The 18,230-nt window shown below is 34.5% G+C and overlaps 3 protein-coding genes across 6 annotated transcripts; 2 read left to right on the top strand and 1 right to left on the bottom strand.

Annotated features, from left to right (window-relative positions):
• The first annotated feature begins 2,930 nt into the window (after positions 1-2,930).
• Positions 2,931-8,283, top strand: LOC127117544 (uncharacterized). 4 transcript variants are annotated; one of them, XR_007801988.1, is made up of 3 exons: positions 2,931-4,327; positions 5,816-6,747; positions 7,359-8,283. XR_007801988.1 is itself a non-coding variant. In XM_051047599.1 (3 exons), exons 1-2 carry the CDS (start codon positions 2,993-2,995, stop codon positions 7,386-7,388), a joined length of 1,365 nt encoding a protein of 454 aa, XP_050903556.1. In that variant the 5' UTR covers positions 2,931-2,992; the 3' UTR covers positions 7,389-7,433; positions 7,547-8,283. The 4 variants fall into 4 exon arrangements, 3 of the variants coding, with proteins under 3 accessions (XP_050903556.1, XP_050903554.1, XP_050903555.1); XM_051047599.1 differs by lacking the exon at positions 5,816-6,747 and having other exon boundaries at positions 7,359-7,433; positions 7,547-8,283; XM_051047597.1 differs by lacking the exon at positions 5,816-6,747 and having other exon boundaries at positions 7,547-8,283.
• A 430-nt stretch (positions 8,284-8,713) lies between these two features.
• LOC127117545 (fructose-bisphosphate aldolase, cytoplasmic isozyme 1) lies at positions 8,714-10,845 on the top strand. The gene is made up of 3 exons (NM_001427407.1): positions 8,714-8,974; positions 9,271-9,953; positions 10,164-10,845. The coding sequence occupies exons 1-3, from the start codon at positions 8,947-8,949 to the stop codon at positions 10,524-10,526; spliced, it is 1,074 nt and encodes a 357-aa protein (NP_001414336.1). The 5' UTR covers positions 8,714-8,946; the 3' UTR covers positions 10,527-10,845.
• A 5,281-nt stretch (positions 10,846-16,126) lies between these two features.
• Positions 16,127-17,070, bottom strand: LOC127117542 (uncharacterized protein At1g08160). The gene has a single exon (XM_051047596.1). The coding sequence runs from the start codon at positions 17,001-17,003 to the stop codon at positions 16,263-16,265; it is 741 nt and encodes a 246-aa protein (XP_050903553.1). The 5' UTR covers positions 17,004-17,070; the 3' UTR covers positions 16,127-16,262.
• Between the last annotated feature and the right edge of the window lie 1,160 nt (positions 17,071-18,230).

The raw sequence follows: 18,230 nt of genomic DNA, 5'->3' as shown, positions 1-18,230 counted from the left end.
TCAAATTTTCGTAATCAAAATTAAACCCAAATCACTTTTTAAAATCAAATATAACTTCTAAATTCAAATTATTTTCCAAATCATACTATTTCAAATTATTTCTACAAATCCTAAATACATTTAATTCTAAATTTCCGTTAATATAAGGATAGGAGGCGTACGCCTCATTATCTTTCGATTATTCGAATAATTGGCGTACGCCACATTGCTCGAGTTTTCGTCATCAATTCAAAACCGCAATCGTATAATTTCAAATCACATTTCATATCAAACACAATTTTTACAAAATAAACTATACAATTTCAATAGAGAATGGGAGGCGTACGCCTCACCATTCCTTGATTATTTGAATAATTGGCGTACGCCACATTGCTCAAATCATCAAATAAATCCAAACCTACCAATTCAAATTCAAACTATTTTCGTAAATCATATACAAACATCTAAACATATCTTTTACAATTTAAACCTCGGATGATAAAAGATGGGAGGCGTACGCCTCACAGTCTCTCGATTATTTGGATAATTGGCGTACGCCATATTGCACAAATTATCGACTTCCGATTAAAACACGCTAAATAAACTTGGGTAAAGGAATAGGTGGCGTACGCCTCGTTATTCCTTGAATAAGCAAGTAGGAGGCGTACGCCTCACTACCGTGCGTATTCAACATCCACAAACCAACTTTCAAAATAATTCGAACGAAAAGGGAATAGAAGGCGGTCGCCTTATTATTCCTCGAAAGAATTGGACGATTGGCGTACACCACATTGCTCAATCTTTCGTCGTTCTCCAAAAAAATCTCCAACATTACACCTAACTTCTCGCCCCCGAGCGATCGAAACCAATCAAACAGCCAAACACATCAAATCAACTTGTCACCCCCGCGTGACCAAAACCCTTTCAAAAAGAACACTGTCAATCTTTTCTAATGCGCACAACAAACCAGTGCTTAAGCCTCCCACGAGAGTAGACAAGCCAGCGTTTAGCCTTTAGAACGCCGACCTACACAGTCGTTCATTAAAAGAGACCAACAAAAAAACCGTAGTTGCCCGAACTACGATTGCTCTGATTTCCTTATTGCACTATAAGGATACGTAGGCAGGAGATTGCTGTATCTTCGCGAGCACACTAATAAAAAACCTCCCATTTCCCCTCCTGAGGTCTTCACCCATATCTATCATCAGTTCTAATCACTCGAAGCAATCAGAATAACAGTCAATTAACAGTCAAATAGCAAAATCAGACTAAGAGGTTCCCGTTGAGTACAACGGACGTAAGGGGTGCTAATACCTTCCCCTTACGTAATCGACTCCCGAACCCGAATATGGTTGCGATGACCATTGTTCTTATTTTTAAAGGTTTTTTCGATATTTTCCTATTCCTTCATTGGAATGAATAAAGTTCGGTGGCGACTCTGTTTCGAATATTTTTTTCCGCGTCCTATCGCGAGGGATCGCATTTTTCGAGGTGCGACACCATGCCAGAGAAGTTGGGATGCGGTTGACTCATTGATGGACGACCGGGACGGTTGAAGGGAGACATGGGTGTGAACGATGCGTCGAGGAAAGGTTGGAAAGGTTGTTGAGATGTTTGGTAGAGATATGGTTGTTGGATGTTTTGGTTTTGTGAGGTTTGGGCTTCTTGGCTACGGTAGGAGGAGGGACGGTTGGTGTTGAATGATCGTTGGGTGTTCTGGCTTATGCGACTTTGGTAGGGTGATGGGGTGGGTGCGAAGCGATGTTGAGTCTCAGGTTGATGGTCAATTTGTTGGTGGTGGTATGAGGTATGCTCTTGGTATTGGGGTTGGGTGTATGAAGGTGATATTGTTTGGCACAATGATGAGATGCATAGAAAGAAAAAAGGAAGGCCAAACAGCACACGTATCAGAACAGAGATGGATTCCACAAATAAAATGATAAGATTATGTAGTATCTGTCGTCAACCAGGACACAACAAGAACAACTGTCCCAATCGAGGAACATCATTTAGGTCTTAAGCTTTTTGTAACATTTTTATTTTTTGTAACCTTCAGTCATTATATATCATTAAGTTTTTGTAACAACGAGGTTCACAACAAACATCAGTACAAAATAAGCTATCTGAAAATAGAAATATTTCTAATTGATTACAATAATCAAGTTGATGTCGTCTCGACCGAACATCATTTCCCTACCATCCTTATCGGTCTTCATTCACACCCAACCAAAGATACTGTCAAGTCTCTCAATACTTCTAATTTTTTTCCCTTCTAGTATTTTCCAATCTAACCAACGAACCAACTCCCTCTTCAGTTGATCGAACGTAGTGATGTTCCAGAATAACATCAACATCTGAGGTTTGTCTATCGCATAAATCACCTTTCCGTATCGGTGAGGAACACCAAACATGATTGCCAAATGATTATATGAGATGTGGAACAATTACTCACACAACGCGTCTATTTATAACACAAAAATTGTATTTTAGGAGGAGTCTCCAATTGAATTGACGCCTCCTCTTAAGCCCTACACAGGGGCGCCAATTGGATTGGCTAGGACACCTGCCATAACCAATCCAATTGGCGTCTCCATTCAAGTTTTAAGAGGAGTCTCCAATTCAATTGACGACTCCTCCTAAAAGTGAGGTAGTTTAAGATTTTTTTTGAAACCAGATATATTTTTGGAATTTCTTTAAAGAAATGAATTATTTTTATAAAAATTTCTAGTACAACCGTTTAAACATGATAAAATATATTTTCTAACATTAGCATTTTTAATTTCTATTAATATAATTTTTTACTATGTAGGTATTAAATTAGTAATTTTTTAACTTTGTAATAATTTAAGCATATATTATGCATTAATTTTTTTCATATCTTTTTATATCTATTAAAATAAATTGTTACTAAAATATGGTATTATATTTAACCCAATATTTAAATCACCAAGTATAATCAAAATCAAAATAAAAACTTCAATTTCTCTCTTTTCTTCTTCTTCTTCCTTGTGGCATGCCGTCGTCAGAAGTTAAACCCTCGCCGTCGGTAAAACTAGCTTCCTCTCAGAAATTTTCAAGAGGCAAATCTCTCCGCATTCTCTTAAAATCATGGCGTTCCCAACACCTTCTCCCTCGAAACGTCGCCAAAAAACTATGGAAAGGTATCTTCTACTGCTTTTATCGCTCCGACAAATCTCTCGTTCAAGCCGACCTCATCGATCGCATCGCTTCATTTCTCTCAACATTCCGTCATCCTTCTCGCTCGCTTCAGTATTTCTCCACATTCTTCCTCACCATGCGTCGTGAATGGTCCGGTATCAATTCCGTTAGGTTACACAAATTCTATCTCCTTATTCGTAGCTTTATATCCAACGCTTTCTCTTTACTTGATAAGAATTCGTGGAATTTGGAATTGGTTAATCTTTTTATGAATTGTTTGGATAAGTCTACTTTTTCTGCTAAAGATAAGTTTGTTAAGGGAAAAAGTGTTAATTATTATGTTGCTTCTGTTTTTCTTCAAGAGCTTATGCCTTTTCTTCCGGTTAAGTTGAGTGTTTTAGAAGTGCTTTTTAAACCGTTTTTCTCTGCTGTCGTTAAATTGCTTGATAAGGTTTTGTTAGGGAAGATTAAGAGTGGTTTTTTTGATGTGTTGTTGATGAATGGGAGAATTTTGTTGGAGGTTAAGAAAAGTGGTCGTGGTGATGGTCATGTTGTGAATTTGGGAACAATAGCGTTGGTCATGGGTTTTTCTTCCAAGTTATTTGAGTTGGCTTCTGATCCGGGTTGTGTTCAGAGGAATAGAAAGGTTTTGTTTGAATTGAGCAATGAGTTCTTGAAGCTGGAGAAGGATGTTTCTAATTCTGGGTTCGAGTTTTCCATTCCTGACTCTGTTGATCGGGTAGTGCTGGATTCTGTTGACAAAGTGAATAAGCCAAAAAAGAACAAGAGGAAGATTAAGAAGAGTGATGCTGAAGCAAGTTCGCATGATGGTGTTGCTACTGGGGTTGTATGTAAGAAGAGAAAGAGAATAGAGAACTCTAAAGGAGAGACATCTCAGGGGGTTGTATGTAAGAAGAGAAAGAGAACAGAGAACTCTAAAGGAGAGACATCTCAGGATTTTGATTTGAACACTGCAGATGTGGAAGATGTCTCTGCAGTAGCAAAGAGTGCAGAGAATAGTTCCAAGAAAGTAAAATTTTCCATGGAAAGTAACTTGGTCTGGAAGCAACACACTCCTTTACCTCCTCAGATCTTGAGAATTCCCCCCTCTGCTACACCCAGAGGAAGTGCACTGAAAGAGGGTTTACCCCCAGGCCCCATCAGGGAAATGCCTCTCCTGACCAAAAAGGTAAAACATAAGAAGTCCAGGAAGATCAGAAAACTATTGAAGGAAATAGTGGATTTCGCTAAAGCTTTTATGAAATGACATTTCCCTGATTATTTTGTCAATAGCTTGTTTGTTACTGTTATGAAAATTTGAAACTCCATTATGACAGTAAATTTTTGCACCAAGTGAAATGAAAATTAACATAAAGAGATTAGTGAGCTAATCTCTTTATGATCGTAATGTTGATTAATGTGTGGTTCATATACATATCCATGTCATTTCTTGCTATCTCATTATTATTATTATTATAGAATTTTATTTTATTTTAACCAAATGACTGCTTGATGATGATGACCTTGCATAATTGAGAATTGAGAACACTGTTTTTTTCCTTTCAAACCTGAATCTTGTTGGCTCCTACTTGTAAATTTGTAATATATTGGTAACTTGTTAAGGATCTGCCTTTCTTTAGGAATGAGTAAAGGGTATGAACTTGTGAGATGAATGTGGCTGTACTGATGTTTGAAGCGGATGAGAATATGAGAATGATGATTCATTGATTTCCATTGTGTTGGTGTTATTTAAAATTAAATGATTCCTTGCTTCTTATGATTAGCAAGGAAGTCCATGGAAAGGATGAAACCACTAGGGCATTTGACTGTGGTACTCTGCCTCCTGGTCAACATTTGACACATTTTGTGAATTTATTTGCTTATGATTCATATATTATGTTCATATACATAAAATAGGCCCTAAGGATATTTTTACTTACTTTTTGGAGTGATATAGATGTGGATGAATTTAACCTCAGATTGTATCTAAATTGATATTGATCAACCAAATCCAACAAATAGATACCTTCCATGTTAGCTTCAGAAAAGATATCTTGTAGTAGTTGTTCCTTTAAGGGTAATACCCCCCCTCCCCCCAAATAATGATATCGTCGGCTTGTGGTTTTTGTTCCTTTAAGGGTCCACACTCACCACTTTCTGGTTTCTTAAGTGCTGCCATTTTTTTGAACTGTTCTTGCCCTTGTTTTCGATTTGATTAGCCTGTTGTATCTTGGACAACATGGAAATACTGCAAATCAAACTGCAGTTTGACTTCCATGTCAAAGAGATACTTATTGACAGAATCGGAATCAATGGTTATCGTGTAATTATACTCGTTAGTCTATTGTTCATGATGTTAATCAGTAGTTTCTATACTGAAAAACTGCAATACCAGGGCATTTGAATCTGCGGTCCTCTTTCCCTGGGTGAATTTTTGTGAATATATTTTGCTGTTTGCAGATGTTTCATACATTCTATCATATTACATAAAATACTCCCTAAGAATTTTAATTTATTTACAATTTTAGAGTGATATACATATAGATCAATTTAACATCAAAAGATTGTATCAAATACAACAAAGAAACTATAAGAAATTGATACCAATCAACCAAATAGACAAAGCTCTGCCATGATAGCTTCAGAAAAGACTTTATCTATGCATTTTTAACTGCAGGGTACTAGCAGTGTGTGATGATTTCCGTTTTGCTCAAAAGCCTGTTTTCCCTGGAATGAGTCAATGTCGAGTCAAAGGTAGGGAATGGCTTTATATTTTCTCCATATGATTTGGGCATGTAGAAAGAAGACCTGCAGATTCTGTGGTAAGTAGAGTAGATCACATGGAGAGGAGTTAAACAACTAGAGGTAGAGGAAGACCTAGCAAAACTATATGAGAAGTCATTAAGAAAGATCTCGAGTTTAACGATTTGGATCGAAGCATGGTCCTGGATAGAACATTATGGCGGAAGTTGATCCATGTAGCCGGCCCTACTTAGTGGGATAAGGCTTGGTTGCTGTTCTTGTATCGTGTCTCCATTATAAATATTGGCATCTTTGGTTGAAAATATTGTCATGAGTTTTCTCTTATTCCTCCTTAAACATTTCCATAAACAAATGGATGATCTTTTGCCGATTTGGGTTTGGAATTAGAAAATTGCTTAGTTTGCATGATGTGCTAATTGTTTTTCGTTTGCCTTGAAATTATCATCTAGGTTTATCCCCACTATGCTTTAAGAGACTAGTTTTTTTTCCATACTAATCAGTTTGATGTGAACCCATTACTACAGTTTTTCAATTAACTTCATTTCTTAGAAAAACACAAAATGTCCTTAAATTTGATAAAATGATCTAATTTCAGTGGTGAAAACATAGGCTTTACGAGCATTGCTGCACAGGTATCAAGATTGTAAAAGTTCTTATTCGTAGAGAAGGTGACATTCAGCAGGTTTTGTATCTGCATATATGCTTCAGAATTAGTATATGTTTCTATTTGTTTCCTTTCATAATGCCTAACTCATCCCTTGATTATTGAGCAACAAATATATGAGAAGTTTCCAAATGATATCTCAGATAGGCATGTGCTGCTGTTGGATCCTATCTTAGGCACAGGTGTGTCATTCTTGTAATGTATGTTTAATTTAAAGCTGGTCTAAGGCGTGTTTTGTGCTAACTGATGCATGAACAACACAAGATGAATATTTCAGTTTTTAAACAAGTCAGTTACTCTTTTGTTTTTGATGGTCAATACAAAATTAAATCAATGTAAAAATTGCTTCAATACCTTTTATATTGTGTAAGTCAATTTCATGCTAAACATTGTAGTGTGTACTTATCTAAATCTAATTTGGTGATACGATAGATACACATAGCTATTGAGTTTGAACTTTCATATGAGAGATAAATCATAGTTATCGAATGGAAAGTGAAAATAGGCATTTTATCTTTACTTAGTGTCTGCTGTTCTTGGATCTGGTTATCCATTGCTTTGTCCATTTTAGAAATCATACATGGACCAATTTTTTTCTGGTTTAGTCCTTCATTTTGTTAGCAGTCGAGCAGTCTCTAAATGATTTATTGCATGTAAAAATGCACATGAACCATCATCAGCCGCCTACTGCAACTGCAACTTTAAGTTATGCAGCAGTTAGCAGAATTAGGGCGATTCAAAATTGACATTTATTTTTTTTTTTTTTTCGTTTTGATTAACCTTATAATATCAGGTAATTCTGCTGTTCAAGCAATTTCTTTAATTTTAAGGATGTACCAGAGTCCAATATTATATTTTCTCAATCCATGTCAGGAAGTTATTGCTATCTTTATCTCATACGCACATCTTGCTTTTTTCATTATTTTCTCTTGCCCGTCTTTTCTTGTATCCAGTGATTTACACTTTCTCTTGTCTTGCCAGGCACCTCAAGGTGTGCATGTGGTCTGCAAAAGATTTCCGAGGATAAATGTTTTGACATCTAAGATTATTCTGTCTCTGATTTTCTCCTGCTCATTCAAACTCTAATTAGTTCAATTAAAGCCATCTGTGAACCAATTTCAGTTCGCAAACATCTTGACGTAATTTACAATCAGACTTTTAAGTGGAAAATTTGTTTCTGTCTCCATCAAAAAAGTTGAAACCTTACTCCTGCGTCACAAAGCTCATCTTGAGCATTTTTGCAAGCAAACCCTAGCTACTGCGGCCCTCACCATCTCTTCCACTGCATCAAACCCTGTTACTTCGGCTCCGTTACCTGATTCTCAGCCTCTGGTCAACCTAGCACAATCTGCTGAAGATTCCACTGATTGGTCCGTATGAAGATTCCCACCTCATTCCCAAGATGATGGGTTTGGGAATTGATACTCTGGAACAGATGGTGATGACCAGCAAGGTGGAAGCCCGTTCACAGTAATTATTCTCGGGAAAAACCACAATATTTTTTGGTTGATCATTATTTAATGAGAGAGATTAGACTTTACTGAATTGTGACTCTGCCGGGATCTGCGTGCTAGTTTTAAATCAATTTTGATCACAATCCTTGTTTTTCTTTATTTAATGCACATAGTTGGAATTCTCCAATGCAAATTTTGTATAATCTTTTGTTATTATACCAGAATTTTTCTTTCAAGTTATTCTCAGCCGATACTGATTTATCATGATACGTGTTCATGAAGTCCGAGATTTATACTTCATATAATTATAGAAATGATAATAATTTTATTTTATTGGAGTTGTACAATTTCTTTGTCTGCAAAGTTATAGGTCTTCGCATTCACTTGCTTATTTAATTCTATTCAATCTGACTCACAATTGAGGAAGATATGCAGGTGTGGGTTACATGCATGTACATGTATCATGAATGTTAAACTTGATTCTGAAAAAGACTAATTTTTTTTAAATGTGGCTGAGACAGAGTTCTGCAAACAACCCACATACTAGGATATTATCCTTTAGGTTAATATCTCAATTTGTATGTAGGCTTGATATTTTCAGATAGAAACAAGTCCTAGTTGATGATGAACATGACCACAAAATTTCTTTTTTATCTTTTATGAGGTTACTGAAATATATTGGTATTATTGAAAAGGATGAGTTGCCACTTGGCAAGAAGAAGGATCACTCATTGCTCTATCCAAGAGTGATAAACTTCCTTAGGCTAAACCACTGGACACATGTTGTCTTTGCATTGGTTGGGTAGGAAGTTCTTGGTATATTCCTTTAGTGGTTTATCTATATAACTTTGGTATTGCCTAACCTCAGTTTTTGTGCTGTCGTCTGTTATCTGTTTGTTTCCCGCCATACAATATCAATTTCAAAGCATGTCTGCCTTTGTTGGAAAGTATGCAGGTAATCTCATTCTGACCTTTCTTCTTCTAATTTAAGCATACTCACTCTTACTAAACATACACATAGCAGTTATTCATTGTACTACAAGCATGTCAATCTTTCCACTTACAAAATAACTGCCATTTTAGTGTATAAAAAATGTTTTAAAATAAGTGTTGCTAGCATAAATACACTAGTAATTTTAAAGTGCCGAATCATAATGATTCTTGTCATGTCGAAGAAGTTACCTTGATTTCAATCATCATCATCATCATCAAGTTTATGTAATAATAATTGATTGTGGTTTTCATTTCAAGATGAGCTTATCAAGAATGCCAAGTACATAGCTACTCCTGGCAAGGGTATCTTGGCGGCTGATGAGAGCACAGGGACCATTGGCAAGCGTCTAGCAAGCATCAACGTTGAGAACATCGAGGCCAACCGTCAAGCTCTTCGCGAACTTCTTTTCACTTCTCCTAATGCACTCCAATACCTCTCTGGTGTCATCCTCTTCGAGGAAACTCTTTACCAGAAGTCCTCAGAAGGGAAGCCTTTTGTTGAAATTCTCCAAGAGAACAATGTCATACCAGGCATCAAAGTTGACAAGGGTGTTGTTGAATTGGCTGGAACAGATGGTGAAACAACAACACAAGGCTTTGACTCTCTTGGAGCTAGATGCCAGCAGTACTACAAGGCTGGAGCGCGCTTTGCCAAGTGGCGTGCAGTCCTCAAGATTGGCCCCAATGAGCCCTCTGAGTTGTCTATCCAGCAAAACGCACAGGGCTTGGCTCGCTACGCCATCATTTGCCAGGAGAATGGCCTCGTGCCTATTGTTGAGCCCGAGATTTTAACCGATGGATCTCATGACATCGCCAAATGCGCTGCTGTTACTGAAACTGTGCTTGCAGCCTGTTACAAGGCACTGAATGATCAACATGTCCTTCTTGAAGGAACTCTTCTCAAGCCCAACATGGTCACCCCCGGTTCTGATAGCCCAAAGGTAACACTCAATTTTGAAGAAGAGTAAATCACCAATCTTTTGTCTGAGGTCTCTCATGTGAGTGAAAATAATTAGGTCACTGACGTTTTTGTCACATTGCTAGTTTCTACTTATGCGTCGACAAAATGTAAGAAATCAACGGGACTGATGAAGTATATTACTGCGACGTTATTAACTTGGAAAACAAACAATATGCATTTTTGTGTGCAGGTATCACCTGAGGTGATTGGTGAGTACACAGTCAATGCATTGCGCAGAACTGTCCCAGCTGCGGTACCAGGGATAGTTTTTCTGTCTGGAGGACAAAGTGAAGAACAAGCTACACTGAACCTGAATGCAATGAATAAGTTTGATGTTGTGAAGCCATGGACACTTTCATTCTCATTTGGGAGAGCACTGCAGCAAAGCACACTCAAGACATGGTCTGGAAAGAAAGAGAATGTGGGCAAAGCTCAAGATGTGTTTCTGGCAAGATGCAAGGCCAATTCTGAGGCTACTTTGGGAAAGTATGGTGGTGGAAGTGGAACTGGGTTGGCTTCAGAGAGCTTGCATGTTAAGGACTATAAGTATTAAGCTTCTAAATGGAGAGCTTGGGGTGGATGGATGCATTTTAGCATATGTATTATTATACTTTTTAAATTTTTTGCTTTTGATTAACATGTTTAATTCTGCATATATATTTTATAAACATCATCGTTCATAACTTTATAAACATATCCGATTGGTTAAACATGTTGTTTTTCACTCAGACTTAGTGAAGCTCAAATACAAGATTGTACAGATGTGAGGAAAAAAAGAAGAAAAGTAGAGGAATGAAACTCTTTCACACACCATTTAGACTATGTTTGGATTGATGGAATGAAATGAGATGAATTGAAATGGTATAAAATTATGATCTGTTGTTTGGATTAATTAAAAATAGATGGAATGTATTCCGTTCTATTCTATAACATTCCAATGACTTTTGTACACTTCGATTTGGATGGAATGACAAAATTGTTCTATTCCATCCTGAAATATCTACGCAATAGAATAAAATGACATTTTTATTGCTCCATGGGTCCATTCTGTTCCATTTGTTTTATCGTATAAAAACATAACTTAAAGAAGGTTTTCTTTAGTATATGAAGGAATAGAAGATGTTTTCTTTAGTATACGAGGGAATAGAAGATGTTGGAGAACCTTAAACAACATACCTTAATGATGCTATGTGAATGTTATGATGCAATGTTTGATATTACAGTGCTTGTGATGAATAACATCACGATTCTTTCTCTTAATTCAGTTCCGAACCTCCCCTTTCACTTGGTTTTGTTTGACCCTTGGATACAAGTGGTGAGCATGGTATCTTATGTGTTTTCGTTTCTTGATGGAACAGAATGGACCCATGGAGCAATAAAAACACATGGAGTGCTTAAAAACATCACTTTGACCCTTGGTTTTGTTTGACCCTTGGATAACATTCACTTCCTTTTATTCCCCATGTATTGCATGGAGTGCTTAGAATCAAAGTGATGAAGAACCACCATCCTATGCATGTCATGATACAATGAGCTTTATTATTTTTGCTATTTCATTCATATGATAAATGAAAAATGATGCAAAATAGAGTAAATTTTTAGGCAACTTTAACATTATTTTTGTGTTGATTTTTGACTTTCTTTTTTAATTATGCAAAATACATATGATGAATGGAATAAATTGATTTGAAATGATGCACATGATTTGAATGAAAGTTGATTTTTTAGTATTTTAGTTGGCTTTTGCAAAATATCTTTACAAATGATGAAAAAAAAAGAAGCATGAGAGGATGAAAATTTTTGGGATAAAATTTAGGATATTACACCCACCATTCAAATTGAGCTCAGACACCAATTATATTAATAATTGTTATAAGGTCTAAAGCCTCCCCGCATCCACCTCGCTAATAGGTAAAATCTACCACAAACTGCTCCTCTTTATGTCGCACACAAACGCCTATCTCGACCTTATTAAAAGTCAAAGGTCATAGAGAAAGATGTGTCTATATTGCATTTGAGATGATCGGTCGAAGATTTTCTCCAATAATTAATTATAAGAGTTTCATTTTGGTTAGAGCTTCTCGCTTGAATTCTTTTGCACATTTCTCCATCCCATAAACAAGTAAAAGGCATAATCACAAATTATTTCTATTAAATATTCTATGTGGTTTCAAATATAATTATTTCTACCCTTCAAAATAATCCAAATAATGACAAAAAATAAAGCCGGTTGATCTTGATTTGGAACTTGAAAAAGAGAGAAAATTATACCTGTGAAGGAGATATTATCAATCGCCTCGTATTGTATAATAGGCCATAATCCGACTAACTCCCAACACTCATTTTTTTTACAATAGAAGGCAAGATATTTGTCATCTTCTAAGCCATCTCCACAATAGTCTTGACATTGAAATCCTTTATCTATCAACCATTTTCTTGTAGGAACACAATTCCTACATGAGCGCCAATTTTTTTTTACTCACACATGAGTTTTTAATTTTCAAAGGAGCTATCGGTTCTCACGAACCTTAAGATGAGTTGTATCATTATATTTTTCTATAAAATAATGACAGACACTATGAATTGAATAAATGTCATTCTTTTCAAACTTCCACACTCTTTTGTCAACACAAACAACTTCAAATAAGGAAATTTTAAGATTTTTATTTCTCTTCTTCTAATCGAACAAGTGTATGGATAAAATATGTATTCAACCGTTTCCCATCATAAACCATCAAATCAAAGAGCTTCAAATGATCTATTAACAAAATATTTGACCAAGAAGTTACCAACGAAGAACTATCATACAACCAATTGTGACCCCAAATCAAAATATAATCTTTTCGTGAGATTGAGCATGAAGTTCTGTACAGGTAGTTTATGCAAGGAAGTCTCTTTGCTTGAGGGCTTAAGCAGAAGTCTCTTTCTGTGAGATTTAGCAGGAAGTCTTAGACGGGTAGTTCAGGAAAAGAAGTCTTTTTCTTGAGGGCTTAAGCAGAAGTTGTTTTCTAGTTTGATTGAGAAAATTGTAATCTGAGTGATTATGGTGAAAATCTTTTGTTCTGCATGGGGACTATGATACTACCGATTCAAGAGGAACCCTGATATATTATGTGTCTATTTATTTACTCATGCATTTATATTCTGCAGTGCAACAAACTCTGAAGCCAAACTCTGATATGATTCAGAGTCTTACTTGGATCGGAATCTGAGCTTAACATCTCAGATTCTGAACAGGTTTAAGAAAAATAAGTAAATTTCCCTATACACAATTCAACCCCCTTCTTGTGTATAAATTTCTCTCCTTCATATCTTACATCAAAAATAAAATTTGCGTTGAGTAGGCCTTGGACCATGTTAGTGGTGGCTTAAGCTTTTTCAAGGGATTGCGTTCTCCTTAGTTGAGCTATATACCAGATGGATGGATCGATATTCAATTGATGACAAGCCATGCTAAGGCCGATGCAAGGCTTCTTGTTTGGAGAAACTACAAAGAGATCGACATTATCTCTAAAGCATTCAATGAGCCATTTATTCACTGAGGTTAGCAAATCAACTCATCTATGAATAAACCTTGTTGTATTCTTATCAAGTTGTAACACTCAAATTTTCGAACTGGGGCCGATCTAGTGGTCTTTGCTTTAGGGTCCAATGGTGAATCGAGCGTTCACACGGTATGACATTATCTTCATGTACGTCGAGGTTAACTGTGTTGACAGAGAATGTAGGGGTCTTTTTCATTTTCTTCTTGGGAGTGAGAGTAGTTTCTTGAGGATTCCTTAGTATCATTTTGTGAATCAAGCGGGCTACGTGTAAATATGATGGAATGACGACTGATTATCCAAAGTTGTTGTGATATTTCATCTTCAGGTAAATAGTAGAAGCCAACGCGTCTTGCGCCACAAGGAAAAACCTTCATAAAATGCAATTGTAAATGCTTTTTGCAAGGGATCACTAACAAACACACATTGACACTCCTTTCATCCTTCCCTTCACCAAAAGAAATTGGTAATTTTATGACCCTACAGGGGCGAGTGGCGGAAATGTTGAATGCCTAGAGACTCTTACCTTCGTATGGCTTGAGGTCCATATAATGTAACCCTAATCTCATAAAGATGTTTGTGTACATGACATTGCAAGAGCTTCTGTCATTAATAATTTGTGAGACAATGTGGTTACCTATTGAATCTTTTTGTTGTCTTAGAATCCTAGGATGAGTCTATCTTCTTCCCGCCTCATTTCGCCACTAGTTATCTTGAAGAGCATCGTGTCATACGCTCTTCGTTACTTTCTCCTTGCTAGATGGTCCACCGTCGATTGGAGAGACGACGAAGTAGGAGGATGCTTTCGAGGTTGATGAACTCATGGTGGTTTTAGCAACTCAATTGTAGATCATCACAGTCTTTCAAGCAAGATCGTTGTAGCCGATATGTGACTTTAGAATAAAAAAGATCTGGTTGTGGAGATATTTAAGAATCAGAAGGAAACTCCCATAGACAATGTCATTGTTCTAGGAATGATAGATGTAAGGGGAATGAGGCCTGCTAAGGCGATGGAAAGTGCAATCGATACGACGGAGCGGGTGGACATACAAGATTGACACTCCAACACCCAAGTTAATAAATAGTAAAAGAGAAATTATAATGCGAGTAAGAGTAAGATCATATTTGTGAACAACATATTATGAAATCTACATATTGAAGACGATAGAATCGCCGCATATTTCGTGACTTGAGATGTGGGAAATCGCGTGATTATATGTAGCGACGAGTGATCCTTATATGGTAGAAATTAAATATTGAACTCTCCAGCACTATTATATCTAATCCATAACTATTTTAACGTGTTTTTTTGGATCACATTCTTTTGTAATTGAGTTTTCCGCCTTTTGGTCTTTATTAGAAATATTTCTTTATTTTTACATTATTAATTAATAAGATTCCTGTATCTTTCCACATCATATTTTTAAAATATTACTATAATTTAATAATATAAAATATCTTAATTGGATATCAGCGTAATATTTCTTTACACTAACCGTGCACTATCTTTAACTTCTATTTTATTTATAATCTTTTTTAATTTATTAAATAATTAATATATTTGATCTATTTAAATATATTAACTATTTAATAAACTTAAAAAATAAACTTTGTCTTGGATTATAAAGAACATTTATTAATAATATTAATTTAAGACATATCCTCTTATTCTTAATATGATAATTTGAGACATATCCTCTTAATATGATAATTTGAGACATATTTTGGTCGAATCCAACCTAAAAATACATCTTGAGATATATCTTGAGATATTAATTTTCTTAGTTGTGCATAGAAAATATCCACATTTATTTTGAGTCTTAAAATCTGTTAATTTTGATGGGTTTAAATTTCGTAATTTTATAATTTTATTTGACCTAATTTATAAGGAATGCTTTATCTTTTAAATATAAATAATTAATATGTTTGATATGTATATTAATTATTCAATGTATCTAAAAAAAATATCTCCTATAATATTACCAAAAGAGATATAAAAGTTAAGTTATCTTTTTCATATGCAAAATTGGTAATAGATATTTTGGCAAGAAAAGAATTAAAATAGTGAGCAATTTAAAAACGCAATTTAAAAGATTCTGGATTAAAACGTGATTTTGAGATGTTAGGGTCGCCACAATACTTTTGAAATGTTAGTTGGTACCACGTCAATAATCAATTATTTGTCCTTTTGGCTTTCGCTATTTTAAACAGTCAAAAAGTTTTCCAATCAGTGCAACTAGAGTGAAAGAGGAATTTTAAATATTTTACTTTTGGGTATAATTTATTATTTCTTAAATTTATATTTCATAAATTTCCATCATTTTAATAAAAGTATTTTTATTTATTAAAACAATAAATTTTATTAAAACTATATATTTTTTTTTAAATTCTCTCATCCAAACACATTATTAAGATTTTTGTTTTAAATTTTATTAGGTTCTAACAAATTTTGTGTTATCTATACCGAATTAAAATTGAAAAAAATAGACCAAAAAAATTGAAAAAATTATTTAGAATTAAAATAAAAATATGTTATGCACATTCTTAAAATTGAAGAGCTTCAAAATCCTATACCATTAAACTTCTATCAACAAGTGAAAAAAATAGAAAATATCAAATAGTATCTTTTAATTTTTTTTTATAGTTTGAGATGAATCATATATTCATATCACTCTTTTTCACACTCTAATTAATTTATACTATACATCAAAATATTATAAAAACTAAATAAAAAAAAACCTCCATCTTCATCTAGTTGTTACACATTGTCTAGCAACAAGAGAACCAGCTGGTGGACCAGTCATCTCCATCTGACAAACACTATGAAGCCAAAAAGACAAATGTATAATTCCCATTTTAACCTTCACCTTAAATGTTCCCTTTGCATAATAACTCAACCTATTACTACTTTGCACCTCCTTTTCAAGTTTCACACCCACCTCTTGTGCCACAAAAAGCAAACTTGACATAAACTTCACTGCTTGCAACCTAGTTTCCCTTGGCTTTTGAGTAAAAGGGTTGATCGTTTGTGATGATATGAGTCTATTTGTGAAGAAAAGTTCAATATGTAAAGACTCAAACTTCACATGAACTCTTCTATTAGGGTTTGAAAAATTTGTGAGAAGTGTGAACTCACCATTGAGATAGGGTTTTGAGTCAAAATATACCAAGTTTAAGCTTGCATTTGGAATATCAAATGAAGGGTTACTTGGTTTTAGGGCTAGGTAGCAAATTAATGTTGCTATGCCAAAGAAGATTAACATGAGGCTAAAGATGAAACATAGTATGGCGGCAAACCATACTATTGGTTTGGTTTTTTGATGTTCATCAACTTTGAGGATTGCTAGCTTTCTTGATGATCTTGTTCTAAAGGGATGATAGTTTTTGGGTGGTTTTGTGATGCCTGTTTGTTCAGGAGAGATTTGAATGTTGGTTTGGTTTGAGGGTGAAGGTGAGGGGGAGGGGGAGGATATGTTGTTGGGTATCATTTTTGAATTGGTGGAAAAAAAGGCACTTCAATGACACAAAGTTATGAAGAGAAGAGATAAGAGATGAAATGTTTATTTATTCTAATAGGGTCATGTGTTAAAGAAAGTGGAGAGAAAAAAGTTTTGTTTTTTAATAAAAAAAAATATAAATTATAATTTATTTAGGTAAATTCGATATTATAGTTATTATTTTGATCGATCTTAAGTTCGTGTCACCGTGTTTACAAAATATTATTCATTTTGTAAAAACTATTAATTTTTATTTTTTAGAAAATAGTTGATTTAAGGTGTATGAATGTTGTATATAAACTATAGTTAAATTAGATAAAACTTATTTTTTAGAATAATAACAAAACTTATTCAAAGTTAATTAAATTATATTTTCCCCTTACAAATTAACTTTTAAAGTTAAGTTCTATATATAAAAATGATAACAAAACTTATTCATCAAATTTTTATTTATATTTGTGCACCAAATTTAAGTGTGCATATTTTATAAGGATGAGTAAAAGCAAACTAAATAGAAGTTTTTAAAATTGAGTAATAGTGAAGTGGGGTCATTGTTTTTATATTTTATAGGTAATTGCAATTAAAGGTGGTGTGTGCAAGCTAAAGTTGAGTCACATTTGAAGTTTTGAAGATTTTTAAATGTACATGCTTTTGATATGCGACAATGTTTGATAAAAATCCTAAAAGGTAAGGTGAAGAGAGCACTCACTTTTTCATTGCTTCTTCTTTAAGTCTTCAAGTTTTACATGTATGTCAAAATAGGGTTTGGATTGTGAATATGTATCAAGTATATCATATGTATGTGCCACGTAGGATGTTTAGGCACTAAGAAAACCTAATAGCCGGAAAGTGAGTCCTTTTAGTAAAGCTCTCATTTCATATTTGGATCTTATGAGCTAGTTTAGGTGACCTTTTTGGCTGCAGTCTTAGTCATAAGCATTCAAAATGGACTTAGAAATTAGTGCTCATTTTTCTATTTGTCCATGATAATGCTGTGGGGAGTTTTTTTTTGTTTTTGTTTTTTTTTTAAGGAAAATAAAATTTATTCAAATTGATAAAATAGGAATAATATAAATTTTAAATCATTATAAATTGAAAAAGATAAATTTACTGACAAACTTATAGTTCACATGTTAATAGTATATAACGGTAAAATGTCTATAAATGTGACAAAACCTATAAATATAACAAAATTGAAATGTTCAGAGTATCCATGTC

This window comes from Lathyrus oleraceus, chromosome 2, assembly GCF_024323335.1.
Source record: "Lathyrus oleraceus cultivar Zhongwan6 chromosome 2, CAAS_Psat_ZW6_1.0, whole genome shotgun sequence".
NCBI lineage: Eukaryota > Viridiplantae > Streptophyta > Magnoliopsida > Fabales > Fabaceae > Lathyrus > Lathyrus oleraceus.
The sequence above is the reverse complement of the archived record's forward strand: the minus strand, read 5'-3'. Positions and strand labels throughout refer to the sequence as shown.